Source organism: Doryrhamphus excisus, chromosome 2 (assembly GCF_030265055.1).
Source record: "Doryrhamphus excisus isolate RoL2022-K1 chromosome 2, RoL_Dexc_1.0, whole genome shotgun sequence".
Taxonomy (NCBI): Eukaryota; Metazoa; Chordata; class Actinopteri; order Syngnathiformes; family Syngnathidae; genus Doryrhamphus; species Doryrhamphus excisus.
The window spans coordinates 10,278,026-10,298,243 of record NC_080467.1 but is presented as its reverse complement, the minus strand read 5'-3'; the positions used below and the strand labels follow the sequence as shown (position 1 = coordinate 10,298,243).

The 20,218-nt window shown below is 45.7% G+C and overlaps 1 protein-coding gene across 2 annotated transcripts; it reads left to right on the top strand.

Moving 5' to 3' along the window:
* The first annotated feature begins 292 nt into the window (after window positions 1-292).
* olfm1b (olfactomedin 1b) lies at window positions 293-16,026 on the top strand. 2 transcript variants are annotated; one of them, XM_058065177.1, is made up of 6 exons: window positions 293-798; window positions 4,788-4,937; window positions 5,009-5,164; window positions 7,004-7,223; window positions 11,561-11,667; window positions 15,235-16,026. In XM_058065177.1, exons 1-6 carry the CDS (start codon window positions 733-735, stop codon window positions 15,907-15,909), a joined length of 1,374 nt encoding a protein of 457 aa, XP_057921160.1. In that variant the 5' UTR covers window positions 293-732; the 3' UTR covers window positions 15,910-16,026. The 2 variants fall into 2 exon arrangements, with proteins under 2 accessions (XP_057921160.1, XP_057921159.1); XM_058065176.1 differs by lacking the exon at window positions 293-798 and adding an exon at window positions 1,771-3,847.
* The last annotated feature ends 4,192 nt before the right edge of the window (window positions 16,027-20,218 follow it).

The following is a 20,218-nucleotide window of genomic DNA, read 5'->3' as shown; positions in this document are numbered from 1 at the left end:
ACATGCAAGCTCCACACAGAGGTGTTGTAATGGAGATTTGAACCAGCAACTCCTGTCTGTGAGCTCTGTCCGTTGTGCCAAGCAAACATTATGTTCAACAATGAGGTCATCAAGTAGTTTCCAGTTGTCCCTATGGGCTATGTGCGTGTGAGTGACTTTAACTGATTTTGTAAAGTCATGTATCTCTCCTCTGCGCCTGACACAGTTGGACCCCCCACCCCTAAACCCCTCCCACCCATCATCAGAATGCAACTTCCGCTTCTAGCACCGCGGACAGCGCCGCACACTCAGCCTCTCCACCGGCAGCATCATCGTCGGCAGCTCGGCGTGGGAATGTAAACTTCTGAGCCACCACACACGCACGCACGAACGCACGCACACCGGAGTGAGACGGTTCCGCCCGCGACAACCCCCCCACGCAGCAACGCGCGTGTGGTGTGTGTGTGTGTGTGTGCCACACCGCGCCGAGACAAATGTTCCTTCCCGCCACGCTTTAGACGAGCGCGGGAAAGCGAGGAGGAAAAAAAAGGGAGAGGCGCCGACGAGGCGATGCATCTGCACACAGACTATTCCATCTTTCTGCTTTTGTGTTGCTGAAAGGAGCTTTGCCAATATTGACAGGGAACAACAATAACAACAACACGCCAAGACCCGCAACGCCGAGCGACCCGGGAGGGGGAAGAAAACCGAGGACGGGGACTCCATCTGCACACTCCGGAATAAGGCGAAGACATGCAGCCCGCCAGTAGGCTCCTCACGCTGGTTCTCCTCGTCTTCATGGGCACAGAACTCACCCAAGTAGGTCCCCTTCACGCCATTTTGGCCCTCACACATAAAAAAAAGATATAATCTGCAAGTTTAATTGGCTCCAGCAACCGGGAGTCAGATTAGCGCAAAGAAGAGCGAGCACATTTAAAGAGATTAGCAAAGCACGCTATTCATCGTTGATACCACCTGTGCTGTAACGAGCTCCAAATATCATATCGCATCATTTTGACTAATATCTACTTCCTCAAAACTAATATTATACATAACATTGACCGAATATGTGCTACTGGGGATGCTCTTTTGGTGCAAACCGTTTCTCCACACTGAGCTGCATTCCCTCCTGGAGGTGCTTCTGAGCATGCTCAGTGACCACAGTGTGCAGAACAAGAAGGAAGGGAACATTAGGTCCATTAATGCACTGACTGCTGGGTTGTAAACACCATTACTGCACAGTCAAGTGGCAACATTAACTCTCCACTTCCTGTCATCCAAAAAGTAAACACTTCACATCAAGGTGGGTGTACAGTACATGATGTGTGCTAGAGGGCCTTAACCCCCCACCCCCCCCCACTCCAATTACAATATTCATTAGCATATATAACCTCTGTGATATACTTAAGTCCATCAAAATGAAGCCTGCTGCAAATCCGGGAATGCTAATCCTATTAGCTGGCTATATAATATTGATGTCATATTGCACTGACAGATGAAAGCCATCAATTGATCGACATGTCAATGTTTGCGTATTCCCTGTCAAAGAGCTCTGCCGTGCTGTAAGTGAACGGGTCAGGATGTGACCTGCAAGCCTGGACTGCGTTGAAATGTTTCATTCGGTTTTGTGAAAAGATGCTGACACCACGGAGCAATGCTCGGGCGGCCGTGTGCACTGATGGGAGGAAGCCATCAGTCAGGGGGTGGTGGGTGTGGGAGGCTGGTGGTGGGGGAATGGTCACGTCAAGCATGTTTCACTCATGCAGTTTGTTTGGCTCAACTGACGGTAAGTCGATATATGGAGGAAGTCCCGCCCAGGAAACGAAAGGTTTCAGCACTTTTAGGAGGGAATGGAAGCACGGAAGTTGAGGTAACGTGATGCCACAAAAAGTCAGCAAAACATGGCGGACATGTTGCAATGAAAAATCTGTTGATCGTTAGTTCTTCATCCATTAAGGCGGGAGCAAATGGTGGAAGACTGCACTGATCACCTGTCAATCACAAGGCTGACAAACTCTCAGGGCCTTCTTCCATCTTTATTCTAGACCACTAAACAGCAGAATCAAGGCTTTTGGGTTTGAACCTCAAAAGCATGTCCTCATCATCTCTAATGTTTAGTCAGTGATTGACAGGTGATCAGTCCACACCGCTTCCACATCACTTTTCCATTAACAATGGAATGATTGTAATTAGTAGCTAATTCCCCACATCAATACTTTTGATGATGCCGACAACCAGGATGGCCGAATTGGTGCAGCTTCCTCACCTGGTGATCTCACAGAGTCTTGATGCATTGATCTTTATCATTGGTGGTCCGATACAGGTTGTCAAACACAAATGCAGTACTCCCCACTTGTGTTGGCTACCACATTAACGCTCAATGTTGAGGTGTCCATATAAAAACCAGTAAGACCATTTGAGTACTGTAAGTGAGAGGCTGTGCTGGGTGGAGCCGCCATGAGAGTGTCAGTCAGAGTAGGAGTGTCGTCGTGCACTTGTGGGCTGAAAATGTGAAATTGTGCTCTGTCGCTCTCTCAGTGTGTGTTCGTGTTGTTATGGCAACTGCTACGGTAAACCACAATACACAGTGGGCGATAACGCTACCTTTAAAGTACAGCTTTAATCAGCCGTTTTACACTCTAGACTTGATTACCTATAGTCATGCAAGGGTTGTTTTGGCATGGTTTCGCAATAAAAAAAAAAAAGAAGCTTTGTCCGGCCATTGGATGCCGCCGAGATTGACCTCACGTCGGAATGCAAAGGTCACAGTGAAGCGATGCGCAAATAGTGGGAACCTTCCCTCCGGTTTATCAGTCCTGTTCGTCAGGGGGCCTCATGCATGATGTATGACTGCCATTTCCTGGCATTTGCCTTTATGAGGGAACACACACCGCTTGCTATGCATATCGCAATTTAAATATTAAAAAGCGTCACACAACAGCTGCTGAGGTGAAACTAAGATGATGAATGCACGAAGGTGTGTTCTTCTTTTGCATGTCCGAGGGCTGCAGCACCACACCCGACAGCAAGATGGCGCCAGAGTACAGCGCATTAAAATCTCACGCCCTCATTAAGAGGATGAAAGCGTCTCAGCACCCATCCAGAGGTTGCTATGGGTGACCGAGCGCATCCTTCCTCATTTTGGAAAAAAAAAAAAACCCAGGGCGGTTGAGATGAATCCCCCATTGTCATCCCCACATGGGGGTAGAACCACCATGGGCGGATCAAGCTCCAATGGCATATTTTTCCATGAGCCTGGATGACATAATTATGTCTGGAGATGGAGATAGATGCGTAGTACCTCCCCCACTCCTCCTCCATCCCACCCCTTGCACCCTCCCTCCTCGTTCTCATCCACTTGGAGCGTGCCGCCTCTTAATGACGGCGCTCACGGAGGCAGGCAGGAGGCGGGCCCACAGGCGTGAAGCAAATAGTAAAAGGTGCATCCGAGAGATACCAGTGCGCGGGAGAAAGCGGAGCCACGCACAGCATCCCGGTTCTATCCTATCTTTTTTTTTTCCATCCACTGGATCAAGTGCTTGCTTTCCACCTTTGTTGGAGATGTGCAAGAAAAGAAGAACCCAGCCGGAGCCCCGGCGTGAACCCGTTGGCCAGTCTGGGCGCAAAGATCCGCTTCAAAAAGAAATAATTCTCCCCGGAGTCCTGAGAATGAAGACGGCGTGAGCGGAGGTGCACTTCAGGGGGAGGGGCCGCGAAGATGTCGGTGCCACTGCTGAAGATCGGCGTGGTGCTCAGCACCATGGCTATGATCACCAACTGGATGTCGCAGACTCTGCCCTCGCTGGTGGGGCTCAACACCACCAAGCTGACGGCGGCGCAGGGGGGCTACCTGGATCGCAGCACCGGAGTAAGTGTGCCATTTCGGGTTTTTAACCCCAAAGTGAAAAAAGTCTCGGCGACAACATCTTCTCACTCAACTCAAGTGAAAAGTTACCTAACCTAATTATGTTGGAACGCTGATCAGACGTTTCAATCACATCTCTCTGCAATCTTCAATGATTAGTCGTCTCTGTTAGATTCCGGGCTCCGAGTTAAGACTAATTGCATTCAAATCAGTTAGCGACACCAAGTCCTCAATTCATCTCAAACAAAACCAAAAGACAAATCATTGTTGTTCGCTTTCATCTGTGAAGAAGAGTCTGCTTGTGCTTTTCTTTGTCTGCTCAGCGCAGCAACATTTTCCCAATTTGTTCCTGGCTACCTCCCACAGAGCGACTCAGCAGGTGCATGCAGGGATTTTAATTGCGGACGCGGTGATTAATGCGTGGCATCACTCGCTTTGCTAAGACAGGCGGGAATCCCCCCCCCCCCCAAAAAAAAAGCGCCTCTCCCATCTTGGATATGATGGCTTTGTACTAAATCAGATGAGATTTATTCATTCTTAAGTCCCTTTTGCGCTGCCCTTAAATATGTTCTTTTTCTGGGATGCTGCTCCGTGACAGGGAATGGGGGGCAGGGATGAAGTTGACCCAGCCTACGGCCATAAAGAGGTGGGAAAGGCACCTGTGTCTGCAAGGAGATGCCACAATGCCTCACTTCTTCTGCGTCTTCTCGTGTTGAAACTAATTGCAAGTCACAGCCGACACAACTGATGAACTAATTACCGGATGCTGTGCGGAAATCTCATTTTGCAGCATCTAAATCTTCCATTTTGACAAATTAGCTGATGAAACCGTAATGTAAGAAACGTCCCTGTGTCGGTAGAGCGGCTGCAGTCTAATTGTGTTTCTTATTGATGTCGAGCATCAAAATACTCTCTCACAAAAAAAGTCTTTGTCTGTCCTCAGGTGCTGCCGGCTAACCCAGAGGAGTCGTGGCAGGTGTACAGTTCGGGCCAGGATGGCGAGGGTAGGTGCGTGTGCACCGTGGTGGCGCCCCAGCAGTCCATGTGTTCGAGGGATGCCCGCACCAAACAACTGAGACAGCTTCTGGAGAAGGTACACTCCAAGTTCCTTATGGAAGAAAAGCCGGCACCGGTTGTATAACGTGTCTTTACGGCCACCGGCAGGTCCAGAACATGACCCAGTCCATCCAGGTTTTGGACCAGCGAACCCAGAGAGAACTCCAATATGTGGAGAAGATGGAGGTCCAGCTCCGTGGCCTGCAAACCAAGTTCAGGCAGGTGGAGGAGAATCACATGCAGAACATCGCCAAGCAATATAAGGTAAAGAACCGTCTGATGCCCATGTGATGCGGTCATATCCATATCAATACATTCCTGAGGTAATCTGAACATGCTAGCACCACGTCACCATACTCCAAACCAGCAGGGGGCAGCAAACCTACAAAAGGATAACTATGAGCCAAGAGAATGTTAACTGTCTGAGCTGGAGTCCATGCTTTGGGTCCAATTTGGGTCCATTGTACTTGCACCTTGTTTACGTCAATGTTCAATCCGCCAACAATATGGACCATTCCTAAAGATTAGTTATGGATTCAGTTGGTTCAGCTAACCTGACCGACTCACTATCACCTCTATGGGACTGATGGGGTTCTGCATGATGAGATATGACTGCTGCTAGCTTGTTCAGATGCTTCCAAACCACTGGACTATGTCCTGTTTGTAGGGGGTGTCACAGATTGGGTCTACGATAACAAGACAAGAGTATTAAAAAAAAATATGACCAGAGTATATTGCAATCTGCTAATTTATTTTCCAAGTTACGCTCTTCTGCACTCTGACAAAAGTGATCACTCCCTTCGTTGTTCTATGGAACAAACGTGCCAAGGTCCTGAAACCAATGCACAGAGTGAACCCTCCTCCTGCCTGTTTGGAGGTAGCAGTCGAGGAAAATTGGCACGGATGCAAAAGTATCAAGTTCATTTTTCATTTACTATCATCCCAAGACATTCTTTTCCCGAACAAGAAATCTTGTCATGTTTTTCAACCTGCAAGATCTTGTGACACCCCTCGGTATTTGGAATCATTTGTTGTGTTTTCCTCATCTTATTACATCGTTTGCGTCTCTCACTCCATTACATTTGTGCATCCTTATGCATGCGTGAACAAAACCACACATGCTCCCAATCCCCCCCCCAGTGCATGTGTTTTACTGTGCAAAACCTGCGCGTGTGTGCGTTTTTTTCTTTTGTTTTGTTTGTGTGTCTGCTAGCCAGGTTAGCAAGCCACAGCCCGTCAACAGCCTGTCGTTTTCTTGCTTGCAGGGCTAACTTTAAGACATGTAAAGAGAGAGACAGACAAAGAGACAGAGACAGAGAGAGAGAGAGAGAGGGAGAGCCAGAGGGAAGAAGAGGCAGGTCAAATCCAGATTTCCCTTCCCCCCCCCACCCGCACCCAACCCGACTGGGCCACAGTACTGAGAGCTTTTTGAGCATCAAAGAGTTAATTTGACCTTTTTAGCACCATTAAGAGAGAGGAAGCCCTGCCCCACCACTGATCTCTTCCTGCATGTTACTTCAAAAGTTTGATTTCCAAGTGTAAAATTCTTATTATTCTTATTCTTATGTCTAATTGTTGTTATTAAATATACTTGCTTTTGGCTTTTGTCTATGCATATTTGGTTACTGGACGGATCTATACGTTTAAAAAGAAAGAGTAGACGTAAAACTCCAGCCACGTTGTTGTGTGTGACATGTAAAAGCATGTAACCCTTACTACGATGTTGCATTTTAAAAAGACCATGACCAATAAAGAGCTTTCCCAATTGTTGCTGGTGTACCGAGGGCTTGCTTTTTGTTTTGTTTTGTTTTCTTTAAATGGCCGGTCACTGCTGGGACGGAGTCCCCTGCTCTGCTCTTCATGTGCTACGAGAGAAAAAAAAATGGCCGGGTTTGTGCACACACACACACACACATGCATACACACATCCAGACAATGAACTGACAACACAGACACACACAAGGGGGTTGTGGTGACAGGCTAGAGTGAGAGTAGTCAGGATCAGACAGGTGCTTTCTTTTCTTTTTCCTTTTCTTTTGCGCACAGCGGGGGTTGCTTTGCGTCGCACCTGACACTCAACCGAGCTTATTCTAATCCTTTCAGGCCATAAAGGCGAAAATGGAGGAGATTAGACCGTTGATACCAGTGTTGGTGGAGTACAAAGCCGATGCCAAATTGGTATTGCAGTTTAAGGAGGAGGTCCAGAATCTGACGTCAGTTCTAAGCGAACTTCAGGAGGAGATGGGGGCCTATGACTACGAGGAGCTCCACAGCAGAGTGTCAAATCTCGAGGAGAGACTCCGAGCGTGCATGCAAAAATTAGGTAGGCACAGACGACGCAGACACGTGCATGCACAGAACACCGCCGACACGCCGAAGAGAGAAACGCTCAGGCACATTCACATGACTTTGATTGTGTGGGCACGACATGTACATGTAAACTCTATGGGGGGTGGGGGGGTACATGGATAGGCAGATATTATAGCCACCATGTCAGAAAATAATCGTTTTCTTGTTTGATGAACTGAATAATTGTTTAGAGGTGAACGTCTCGAACACTGTTTTAAGAAGTCAAAGCTGAGGAGTGTCAAGGAATACCTTGTTGTGCCTAAAACACAAACATAGTAGGTCGGCTTTTATGGGTCACTAAGGGAATGTAAAAAAAAAATAAAAAAATCACATTTGAGGGTATTTATATAAAAAATTATTAATCGAATACCAAAATACTTGTCAATCAATTGATTCAAGTGCTTGGTTTGCAGTTAATGCTTGATTACTTGTATTAGCCTTTCCTGTGTGGGTTTCCAGTGTGCTTCTGTGGTTACCATCTTTTTTTAAAAAATACTGGTACCATGTGGTGGCCTCACACACAAAAAGCCAAAGAAAAAGCATCATGGGGTTAAAACCTTTAGATCAGGGGCATCTAAACTTACATAAAAGTGAAGGAAGTGGGGGCGGACTTTGATACGTGTTGTGCATTAAAAACGCTAAGTCAGTGGTCTCCAACCTGGGTGGGTGGTCCATTATATCAATTATTATTTCTTAATTATTGTGTAAAAGAGGAACACCATCAAGATTATACGTCACTGTTTGATATGTGTGCTAGCATGAATCAATGTGAGGTTCTGAATGAATATGCACATTAGCACTCAATAATATCAAATCATCACGGAACCTGCAAGTTATTGGCGTCAAAGCACATTAGTGTCATATCTAGTATACCATAACAAACTATGTGATGAAAAAGGTCAAAATTTGTGACGGATAGAGACAGGGTGCAGAAATGAAATGATTTTTCCTACATCACAGCACACCATAGCAATCCCCAGACACCATGCGAATATGTGGCTGTGAGCATGATGACAGCGATGCAAATACAGTCGAGATGATCGCCTCCATGTTAGCCAGATGAATGTTGGCAGTCATGATAGGACGAGTTGTCATATCAGTCCAATCAGATTACGCTAATGACACTCAGAGCCACGAGGGGCCGCATCTCAGGACAGCTGCCATTCTTTAGTATTTCAGCACATCGTCAGCCTCTTTCAGCGTCTTAGCACGCAGCCTACCCGGGTCGTTGTGCCTTTGGAAGCCTCTTCAGGTAAACAAACAGCACGGAGCATGCGAGCGGCAGAGATAATACATCCTCATTTCCTAAAGTTCTTTGCTTGCAGCCCGTCGACAGTCTCTTCACACCTCTGTCACAACTCCCAGTGCTAATGGATGCACACCCACACTCAATTGAATAAGACGCCGCTTACGAGAGCAGACGCGTCCATGCTGCAAATCACGAGTTTATTGTGTCCCCGTCTCCTATTATGCACATTGAGGAATTATTTTTGGGAGACCATCCGAGTTCATTTCAATGGAAACTAATCTCTTCTGCTCTTACGCCGTTGTAGCTGACCTTATCTGTTTTCTTTAATCTGCATTCATATGCAGCTACGTTTGTTTTTATTACGACCTTTGGCCGACTCATGTAACTCATGTGATCACCAAAGCTAGCGGAGCTGAGGCTAGGAGTGTGTGTGTGTGTGTGTGTGTAAGATCAGAAGAGATAAAAGATGGGGTCACGTGGTGAGGGACAGGCTCAGGCAGAAGCGAGTCTGGCTGTTCCTTTCATGTGCACACGAAGATGCAGCACTTCTGTTGCAGAGATTTCACTTGTGAAGGTCAATAAGCTGCATTAGCGTCAGCAGAACAAGGGCACGCGTGTATGTGTGTGTTGGCGGGGGAGGAAAAAGTCAAACAAAGAAAGCCAGGGATAGATTTTTAGCAGCGGATGCAACAGGAGAAGGAGAATGTGAAGGAGAGAGCCGGGGAGATTCGGCGTGGCGCTGTCCTTCAAGGTGTTTTACACCGGAACAGTCCTGCGGCTGAAGTGGGGGGGCACGGCGACCATCGATCAAGATGGCGGCAGCTCGCTGGGCAATAATCAAATCGATAAATCACCCCCTGTCGCGTTCCAACAATGTGAGAGGGCTGCGGGCTAATCCTAAATGCTGACGAATGGAGCGGGAAGTCCATACCGGTGTACGCTTGCCATCATTCTCCTTCCTTTGCCCACGGAGGCACATAAACAACCTCTCATTCCCAACAATACAAATAAACATTCATATACGAGAGTCGCGGGGGTGCTGGAGCCTATCCCAGCTGTCTTGGGGCAAGAGGCGGGGTACACCCTGGTCTGGTGGCCAGCCAATCACAGGGCACATATAGACAAACAACCATTCACACTCACATTCATACCTATGGACAATTTGGAGTTGCCAATTAACCTAGCATGTTTTTGGAATGTGGGAGGAAACCGGAGTACCCGGAGAAAACCCACACATGCACGTGGAGAACATGCAAACTCCACACAGAGATGGCCAAAGGTGGAATTGAACTCAGGGCTCCTAGCTGTGAGGCCTGTGTGCTAACCACTCGTCACCATGCAGCTCACAAATGAAAACATCCCATAGGAAATATACGTGATCTTTTCCAGATCATGCTTCAAGCTTCCAAATCCGTCTTCCCGTTTGCTCACCTTTGACCTCACCTAAATGTAGGCCAAAGGGGGATTAGACCCTCTGGACAACCAAGCAAGGTTCAAACATCCATTAAGATTTGTTTGGGGTTCTTCTGTTAGACGAATATGGTATGGCGGTATGGAGATGATGATGCTGTGTGGTGCTTAGAGATGGAGGCGTGCTTAGAGAAAAGACATAAAAAAAAAACCCATCAACCACTCTATTACTTATTTTTAATCCTTCAGAGGATTATATAAGAGACTCAACCCCCCGCCCCCTCCACTGTAAACGTCACACATGCAGCAAATCAATGGTTAATCTCATTTAGCACATACGTACACATGAACGTTGTGTACTGTAAGGACCTCCAACCAAAATGAAAACTTTAATGGGGGGGGGGGGGGGGGGGGTATTTAGTGGATCTTAAAGCACCCATCATCCACAATCCTTATGTGGGACATGAACACACATCTTTCTATTTTATTAGTTGTAAAGATATTAAAACATTTAAAGACGCAGCGAAGAATGCACGTAAATCGACACACCTATTCCATGTTTTATTAGTGCCTTAATCAGCTGCCTCTTTTTGTATCTGTTTTTATATCTTTATAACTTTGCTAAATACAAGGATGAAGAGTCTTGAACCAGTCATGATGTGCTATATATAATCACTATATTGACATTTACTATGGTACACATTATGTCATTGTATGGTCATATCACCTTGTACTTCGGTATGAGGTACATCATTAAAAAAAAAAAACCTTAAACTGTATTATGGAAAGCAGGGAGTGAACAAATGTAACAGTCAGTGATTGTAAAAGTACCAGATGGAGGGGTAGGATTTAATAAGCTTTGCTTCTTCCTTCCCCTTTTGGACATGTGGAACTGGGAACTGATTATGGGATGCACTCAATTGTAATCTGATGCATGTTCAAATGAAATTAAACCATTACCATTACCATAACCATAACCATAACAAACAGAAAAGATAGAGAGGTCTGTGTCCACGTCTCATAAGGATTGTGGATGATGGGCAGCATTCCAAAAAGAGTGTACTATTCCTTTAAGAGTGTGGAGGAGTGGTAAAGGTAATTGCTAATGACTGCAAATGTGCACCAAAGAGGCTAATGACAACCCCGCAAATAGACCATCATCATGACTTACTCTTTAAATTAGCGCCACAGAATGACTCCTTGCGTCCACCGCATCAAATTACCTCATCCAGACCGTCTAATTGACATTTGCCTTACTGAGAGGCCGTTAGAAAAAAAAAAAAAGGGCATCCGAAGGAATTGACGAGTGCTTCGCGTCCGGAGAGGTCTCTTTGCTTCTATCTGTCCTCATTATGAGTCGGACCCAGTCTTAATACGGGGATGCACATTTTGTCAAGTTCACGTGAAGACATCGGTCACTGCTAATTAAAAGCGGGGCAGCTCACTGAAGTGGAGCACACAGGGCAACCATTCAGGTGTTGAAAGGAATCACATCATAACATCTATTGAACAGCCCAGAGAGACCCACCAGAGGCCAGCTGGATACGAGTTCCCTCATCCGTTAGGTCTATGACCAATCCCTGGTGATATCATGGACATGATACAAAACACACACATGTTTTGGTGTTTTATCTCATCTTTGTCCTTTGCAGCGTGCGGCAAACTGACGGGCATCAGCGACCCCATCACCATAAAGACGTCAGGGTCCAGGTTTGGCTCCTGGATGACTGATCCTCTGGCGCCTGAAGGCGACACTCGGGTATGTAATGGAGATTAACCATCCCAAGGTCCTTCATTGAGAGTTCATTCATTCATTCATTTTCTACCGCTTTTTCCTCACGAGGGTCGCAGGGGTGCTGGAGCCTATCCCAGCTGTCTTCGGGCGAGGGGCGGGGTACACCCTGGACTGGTGGCCAGCCAATCACAGGGCACATATAGACAAACAACCATTCACACTCACATTCATACCTATGGACAATTTGGAGTGGCCAATTAACCTAGCATGTTTTTGGAATGTGGGAGGAAACCGGAGTACCCGGAGAAAACCCACACATGCACGGGGAGAACATGCAAACTCCACACAGAGATGGCCGAGGGTGAAATTGAACCCTGGTCTCCTAGCTGTGAGGTCTGCGTGCTAACCACTCGACCGCCGTGCCACCCTTCATTGGGAGTATTCTATCAAAATAGTGTATGTCCATTTAAAAAAAACGTCTTTTACACAATGCAACAGGACTAAAACGTGTTTAGTTGGCACAGCGTGTGTCCAGCTATTTGAGAGTACGATGCCGAATCCTTGTGTAGCACACTGGCTCTATCTGCAAGGACCCAAGCAGCTTGTTAGCAAGGACTAAACATCAAGACTGAAAGTGGCGAGCTGGCTCTGTCTGAAGAGAACAAAGTCCCTAAAGTCCCCTGACACACAAGCTGATGAGCGTTTGTGGACCCAGTCTTCGGGTTGGCACTCGGCGGCCTTTAGTTGGCAGCGTATCGTGCCCGTTGAGATAGCCAGGGGCTAAGCGAGCAAAACGGAATTTCATCATTTCAATTCATCATTTTGGATGATTGCAAATGAGGAAAAAATGACCAACTCTTGTGTCATTCAGCGCAAGTCACCCCTGAGAGGTTCGTTACCGAGACTCAAAGAGGGAGTTTTAAATAAGCAACACCAGGTAGCGGTTTCAAAAGCAGACCAGAGGTGCTTGATGGTGCAGTCAGCTGTGAATGAGAGGAACCCGCCTGCTCCGGCCAGCATCACGTTCTGCCTGGGCTAGAACTAAGATACGCAGATGGAGTGTACACAGGGCATCGAGCTATCAAATCCATGTCCTTAAGGTGTCAGGGAGTCAGGTTTACCAACGTACTTTTGCCGTACACTTCCTGATGTCTCAAGAGTCGCTCTGGAAGCTGGGTTGACTCTCACTCTTGACTCCATCTGCAGATTTGGTTTGAATCCGGCTGGAACACGAGACAGGCCAGACCAGATGGGTTACACGAGACTGTTCCATGTATATTTTGGGGTGACGTGGGTTGATGCTTCCATTGACAAAACCTACCAAAAAATACCTCTGACTTTCATACTTTTACACCTGACAGACATCATAAAATGTTAATATCATGTACATATTTTTGTGGATGTAACCGGAGGCGGCGTAGCGGACAAGGAAAGGTGAAAGCTGGGGGAATATAGACTTTTTCCTGGGCTGATTATTGGCCGCTACAATCAGTGACACAGCTTTCAATGTCAGATGATGAAAAGAATCGGCTTCCTGGAGGCTGCTTCAACTTGCACAACTTGCATCGTACTGCTGACCTAAGATTATATTTAGCATGCTGTGAAGGATACCAGAAACTAATACACAACGAGTACAACACATAAAAGATGGGATTTATTCTCACAGGGAAATAGAGGAGATTGTCAATAGCATTGTGCTGGTTTTCCTTTGCATTTAAAAAAAAAAAAAAAGGGATTGTGGCACGTGGGGGGGCGCTGAGATTTGAGGAAGTGCATGGTCCTGTGGCGATGATTACCGAAGGTGAACGGTGATGGGGGCCCGGGGCCACAGCAGCTGGGACAAGGGAACTTGATGCGGTGTGATGGGCACGGTCCCCACGGTGCCCGGCCAGTGCCACCCCACAGCTGTCACACTGACTGTTTGCATTTGCCAACCGCCGGATCTCAGCGTCGCCTGGTCCTTGAGGGAGGCTTGGCTCTAACTTCATTAGGATGCTTGTTGACTATGTAATTTCATTCCTTCGGTGCGTGTGATCTGACTACAAAAACGAGATTCGCAAAGCAAATGCTGAAGAATGCTTCAACTGGGCTGAGCTTCTTAAAGGTATCTGAATTTCAGCAGGCGGATCATATATCATTTTCACAGTTGTTGCTGCTAAGTAGCTATGTTTTACCGGAACCAAACACATTGAAACCCTGGCAAAAAAAACAAAAAACAACACAAACGCCACTCTTACGCAGCGGGAATGAAAGCTAATGTGGGATTAGCTTAGTTTAGCAGAGCATGCTAGTGCAGCTCAAGTTGTATGAGTGCGTTTACACCGTATTTTGTTTTCCCGCTTATTGATGCAAACTAGCGGTTTACGATGCCCGCTGACGTTCCACACATGCTTGGCTGGCCACTCACTCAAAGGTAGTTGGGATAGGCTCCAGCATACCCCACAACCCTGGTGAGGATAGGCGGTATAGAATATAGATGGATGGATGTATTGCATCAACAAATGCAAGTATTTTGCATTTAATTAAACATTTTACTTACTGTCACTAAAGTACACAAGCTATGCTGCTAAAGGATGAAAAAAAACGGACTTAAAAAATGTAAGCATAAAAAAAAACTCATTCATTCATTCATTTTCTACTGCTTATACTCCGGGGAGTGCTGGAGCCTATCCCAGCCGTCTTGGGGCGAGAGGCGGGGTACACCCTGGACTGGTGGCCAGCCAATCACAGGGCACATATAGACAAACAACCATTCACACTCACATTCTTACCTATGGACAATTTGGAGTCGCTAATTAACCTAGCATGTTTTTGGAATGTGGGAGGAAACCGGAGTACCCGGAGAAAACCCACGCATGCACGGGGAGAACATGCAAACTCCACACAGAGATGCCCGAGGGTAGAATCGAACTCAGGTCTCCTAGCTGTGAGGCCTGTGCGCCAACCACGCAACCGCCGTGTAGCCGCATAAAATATCTATATGTCTATATGTTACTATTAGCTGGTTGGACCTTATGTCTGAGACACGACTGACCCGGTAGAAACCCGTTGCCCGCTTGGAGTGCTCTGCCTAGTTGCCAAATGATGACATTGAGCTGTCTTCTTAAATTAGCACTCAAGTGTGCGAACAGCGCCAAGATCCCGACTCTCCTGCACGCTCCCGTGGCAGTGTCGAGAAAGGTCAGCACTCGGCAGTCTTGAACCCTAAGTGCAGTTCGGAGGGTAAAACACCCAAGCCGCCGTGTGGCCACTGATGCTACTCTATCTGCTCTGATGGCTTTATTGAGCCACCATCAGTCCCACGCAAAGCACTGAGAGGCATTCGCAGGATTCACAGGCTCCATTTTGTTGATCAATAAATGGATATCAGCATGTGTGACAGATGGAAATGCCAGTTTGATGTATTCTATTTCTGGTGGTGGTAGTGGTTAGAGGCGTTCGCCTCCTCCTGCTGTTTAGTCGATTCATTCAAATCACTCACCTTTCCCAAGGTCAGGATTCATCCCTGTGGATTACTTCAAACTCAGCTCAGGTTGATCTCAACCCAACTCTCAAGTGTGTGATCCTAATTCTAATGTGTCCATCTTTTAGGTCTGGTACATGGACGGTTACCATAACAACCGCTTTGTGCGGGAGTACAAGTCCATGCAGGACTTCATGACGTCAGACAACTTCACGTCCCACCGGCTCCCCCATCCGTGGTCCGGAACGGGCCAGGTGGTCTACAACGGTTCCATCTACTTCAACAAGTTCCAGAGCCACGTCATCATCAAGTTTGACTTCCGCACCTCTTCCATCAGTAAGTCCCGGCAGCTGGACTACGCCGGCTTCAACAACGCGTACCACTACGCTTGGGGCGGCCATTCCGACATTGACCTGATGGTGGACGAGGGGGGCCTGTGGGCCGTCTACGCCACCAACCAGAACGCCGGCAATATCGTGATCAGCAAGTTGAACCCCAACACACTGCAGATTGTGAAAAGCTGGACCACCAACCACCCCAAAAGAAGTGCCGGCGAGTCTTTTATGATCTGCGGCACACTGTACGTCACCAACGGGTACTCTGGTGGTACCAAGGTCTACTACGCCTACTCCACCAACTCCTCTACGTACGAGTATATAGACATCGCCTTTCAGAATAAGTACTCGCATATCTCCATGCTGGACTACAACCCGCGGGACCGTGCCCTCTATGCTTGGAACAACGGGCACCAGGTGCTCTACAACGTCACGCTGTTCCACGTCATCCGCTCAGAGGAACTGTAACCACGGAAAACCGATTGCATCCATGAATTTGCAAAAGACTGTCAAGAAAATCCTATTTATAAGACCAAGAGACTGAATGTGCACATAGACGACTTTACGAAAAAAAATATCTAAAAACATCTTGGTATAGAATATGTCATTAAAATCAGACTGTTGGATTAAAAAAAAGAGCAGTTTTGTACATTAAAAGAAAAAAAAAAAGACCTTACTATGACTATACTAGTTAGATAGCTGATGTTATTTTGATAGCTCATTTTGTTGGAATGAAACCCCTTGATTGTTTACTGCATAGAAAATGATTGTAAAAGTAGACAATATATAAATATATATACATATAGAGTATATATCGGAGTTAAAAGAAGACAAAAAGAACAGATGCCAAAAAACACGCCTTTTTTTGTACAACGGTTAATCAACCTACACTCATTCCAATGGCTGTGATTTCTCTGCTGTAGTCCTCACAGCGGGAATTGAAACAAAGACTTTTTTTGTCGGACCGCCCCGTGCGACGGACGGACGGACAGATGAGTTGGAACTGCTCTACGGACGCGATCATACACGGTGCATTGTGTCATATCGTTTTCATCAAGCATAGTAGCAAATAAAAAGTCTGTGAAGAACAATACAACACAGCAACTATAACAAAGACTTCCCCAAACCCATCTGAGGCCCCCGACTGTTGACGGCGATCATGTTCCTATTTTGGTGACTATGTGTGGAAAAAAGGCTTTCTTTGCATGAGTGTTTTCTAACCACTCTCTGGTTTACGCTACTGAATGTCTTTTGCTGTATGGTACTACTGAAAAAAAAAAAATGTTGGGACTTCACTTTGGGAATCGGGGGACTTTTGATATTTTTTATTTATTTATTGCTTTGTTTGATTTTTACTTCTCTCCAGTCCTTGTATCACTGTAACTGTCGGCACAGTAATCTTTGTTTATTTAGGACTGCATGGGAGGAATCCGTTAAGCAAAGAAGGAAAAAAAACAACAACATGACAGAATGTATCCAAGATAGTTAGCCTATCTTTCATACACCCCATGCACTCGTAGTTGACATTTATTTGCAGTTTTATTTTAAAGTATGTTCCTGTTCCATATCATGAATCTGTTTGTGAAGGACAGTACTGTTTTCAATGTAATCCCTTGGACAAATGCCTTTCTTTCTTTTTGAGCTGTACTGGATGTGTTGTACTTGAGATGAGATAGTTAAAATGATTTGTGTCAATAAAAAGAAAAGAGAAACATCACGGGTTAAAATTGTTACCTCCTAAATATTGACAAGCTTCTAATGAGACCAGTTATGAAAACACTAGCCACGTATACATGGACCCAAATATTCCAATTGCATTTAATTATAAAATATTAGTAAGATTGAATTTTATCTTTCCTGTTTAAATTTATCTTGGGTGCGTTCTTTCAGCGCATGCTCAGATATGACGTAACACACAGCTCCAGACGTTCTTCAGTTAAAAATGGAGGCCAGCAATCGCCACTGGACTGCTAAGCAAAGTTTGCACGAGAAAGACTGGACGAACGAAAAACTTGCAACATGGAGTTATTCCAAGAAGTGAAAGAAAAACTCGGGAAAGCCGGTATCATGTTGATGTTTTACGTTTTACTGCACATACCCCATTAACTATTCCGTTTGATTATAGCGGCAAATGTAGACAAGAGATTGGAATATTCCTTTCCATGTATACCATTGTTTTCAGAAAGATTCCATTCGGAAAAGGGAAAAACTCATGTAAACGTGGCTACTGCAAGGAGTTGGCTATGCTACTTTGGAAAGAAACGTACCCTGTGTATTCAGTGGAACCTTGGTTAGTGTCATTCATCTGTCCCAGAAGGTCCGACTCAAAACAAAACGTAATCTTACCAAATATATTCGTCCCATTAGGGTTGGGGCGATCATTTTTCCAATGGAAGAGAAAATTAAGAAAGACACACATACTCAACTGTAAATAATGTGTGGGAAGAACGGCTCATAGCTCATGTTGCTACCGCTGTGTACACACTAATCCTAATGTAAACCAGATCAGCATGTAGCACCAAACTGGACTGGAGCATACAGGGTGGAATTTCAATGGCGGACGCACCAGGCTATGAATTGGAATTCGGGGTCCATAAGAGTGAATGCCAATTCCGGTGTATAATGAGTTGTTAACACAAAGCTAGTTTCAATAAAGTTTTGGTCAACTACCTCATTTTACATTTTATGTTCCAAGGGGGGGTTATTGTTCCCACTATTGTAATAATACCCGCTCATGTGTTTTTCTTTCCATCATCAGACCCCCTGTGCGATGCCCTTTGTTTTCCACAAAACTGTCCTTTTCATTCATGTAAATGTTTTCCTCCCCATTTTCGTTGATAGGCACTTCATTTCTCACCCGCTATCCTCCGGCTGTCAATCTTCCCCATTCTCTGTGGGCTCACACTCCCCTGACCGCCTCTTAGTCCTCTGATGTTTCAATCGATGAATAAATGATTGCTTCTATTTTCACTGGGAGTGCATGGTCAACACAAGCTGCTTTGCTCCATAGAATGCGGCAGAGAAATAGTTTGGGAGACAAGATTAAAAAAAAAAGGGAGGGGGGGCAGTGAGACAGCAAGAGATGTCAGTGGGAAGATCTCAAAGCGTGTGACTGCGTGAGCCGTCAGTCAGGATGCTGAACACATTAGCATTTTTTTTTTTTGGTAGCTGAGAATGGCCCGTCAGGATCAACACACCCTCCAGTCGCCCCCCCCCCCTCCCCCCAACATCACCCCGAGAGTTGCATTCCATTTATTTCATGACTTTACACGCAGCCTCGGTATCTTGTTTATTCGTCAGGCAAACAGGTGCTGGAGGCTAATGAGCTTTGCACATCTTTGCCCTCTGAAAGGCACCACTGGGACGGCAGCAGTTTGGGGAGTAAAAAAACGGATGTAGCCAGGTTTCACCTTGCCTGGACCAGCTACATGGAGCACAACAACAATCCCCCCCCCCCAAGGGCGAGACCACTTATCAGTAATAGAAAGCTACAAGGCAACAAAGAGGCTTGATAAGATGTGTGGCGCTGCAGCCACTCAGCTACTACACACGGTGCACAAAAATGGATGTCATTGTGAACGCTTCCTTTTACCCTGTGGGGGAGGGGGGGCACTTCTAAGGCTTATTTGCTTGGTACTTTCATCTTTATTATGCCCATTATGGATAGATATATCTTACGCCTATATCAATAACAAACGCTATCCATTCATTTGGAGTGGCTAGTTATGTAGAAAAAACTAAAATAACTAAAAACATACACAAGTACTTGGATGTGTGTAGTGTAACCTTCTGCACGCTACACTCCTCCATGCTTTTCCACTTCCTGCTTGTTGTGGAGGCTTGAATACATGGGAAAGATGCACTATAAAATGCAAATCTGTTCTTTCTTCGAACATGATTTCTTCTATTGTGCACTTGTGTCATCACGTTGTCTGTAGCAAATGAGTTCAAAGCTGGTCTCGTCTTGTTGACCTAATCTCACGTCATCAAATACTCATCCTGAGTTACTTAATTAGTCTCTAAAAGTAAATTCACCAAAAACTAATAAAACGTTAAACATGTTTGGCATGGTTTGTTGCCTGCAAACCCATTAGCTTTCAGGATCTCGACTTAAATGTGCCTCTAATGTGAGACGACAGGCTTATCGAGGGTGTCAGCCATGTTTTTTGTTTACTTTCCACTAGAAAGCTTTGAGGTCAGACCTCGAAAGCTCAGAGAGGAATATTTGCAGTCGGGGAAATGCAGCAAGACTAGCAATGAAATCAAAATGGGATGATGCTTGTTTGTTAGAATTTCCTTCAGGTTTCAAAAATTACAAAAATGAAGATCCGTAGAGTGACTTTTGAAGTAGCTGGATGAGATACATTTTCCATCTCATATCAAGGTCACAAAAACAGGCGTGAATATTCACATTTTCATGCTGCCAGACACGTGTGGGCTACCATGATTACAAGCCCGTAGCTGTTTGAAATAACAGTCAATAATAAATCAATAGAAGCATAAAAATGGGGCCGGGAGGCAAACAACAGCAGTGGAGAGACAGTTCATTTTAATTACGCGCCATAAAACGTCAAAGCAAAAATAAATATATAAAACAATTCGATGTTGCCTCTGTGACACACATTTACACTCGGAGTCAGCAATTCAAACACCTGCTCTGCTACAAAATGTGCATTAGCATTTCTTTAATGATCAGCACACTATTGTGTATGTGTACATATTCCAAATTTGGCACAAAGATCTGTCATTTGGCATTCTGTTTCCTAGTTCTTCCTTT

What these genes read in the sequence shown, in the direction of transcription:
- olfm1b (XM_058065176.1), top strand. Translation starts at nt 3,698, where the DNA reads ATGTCGGTGCCACTGCTGAAGATCGGCGTGGTGCTCAGCACCATGGCT. An exon ending in TGAGACAGCTTCTGGAGAAG is followed by an intron (nt 4,938 to 5,008) that starts GTACACTCCAAG and finishes GGCCACCGGCAG; the next exon opens with GTCCAGAACATGACCCAGTC. An exon ending in ACATCGCCAAGCAATATAAG is followed by an intron (nt 5,165 to 7,003) that starts GTAAAGAACCGT and finishes TAATCCTTTCAG; the next exon opens with GCCATAAAGGCGAAAATGGA.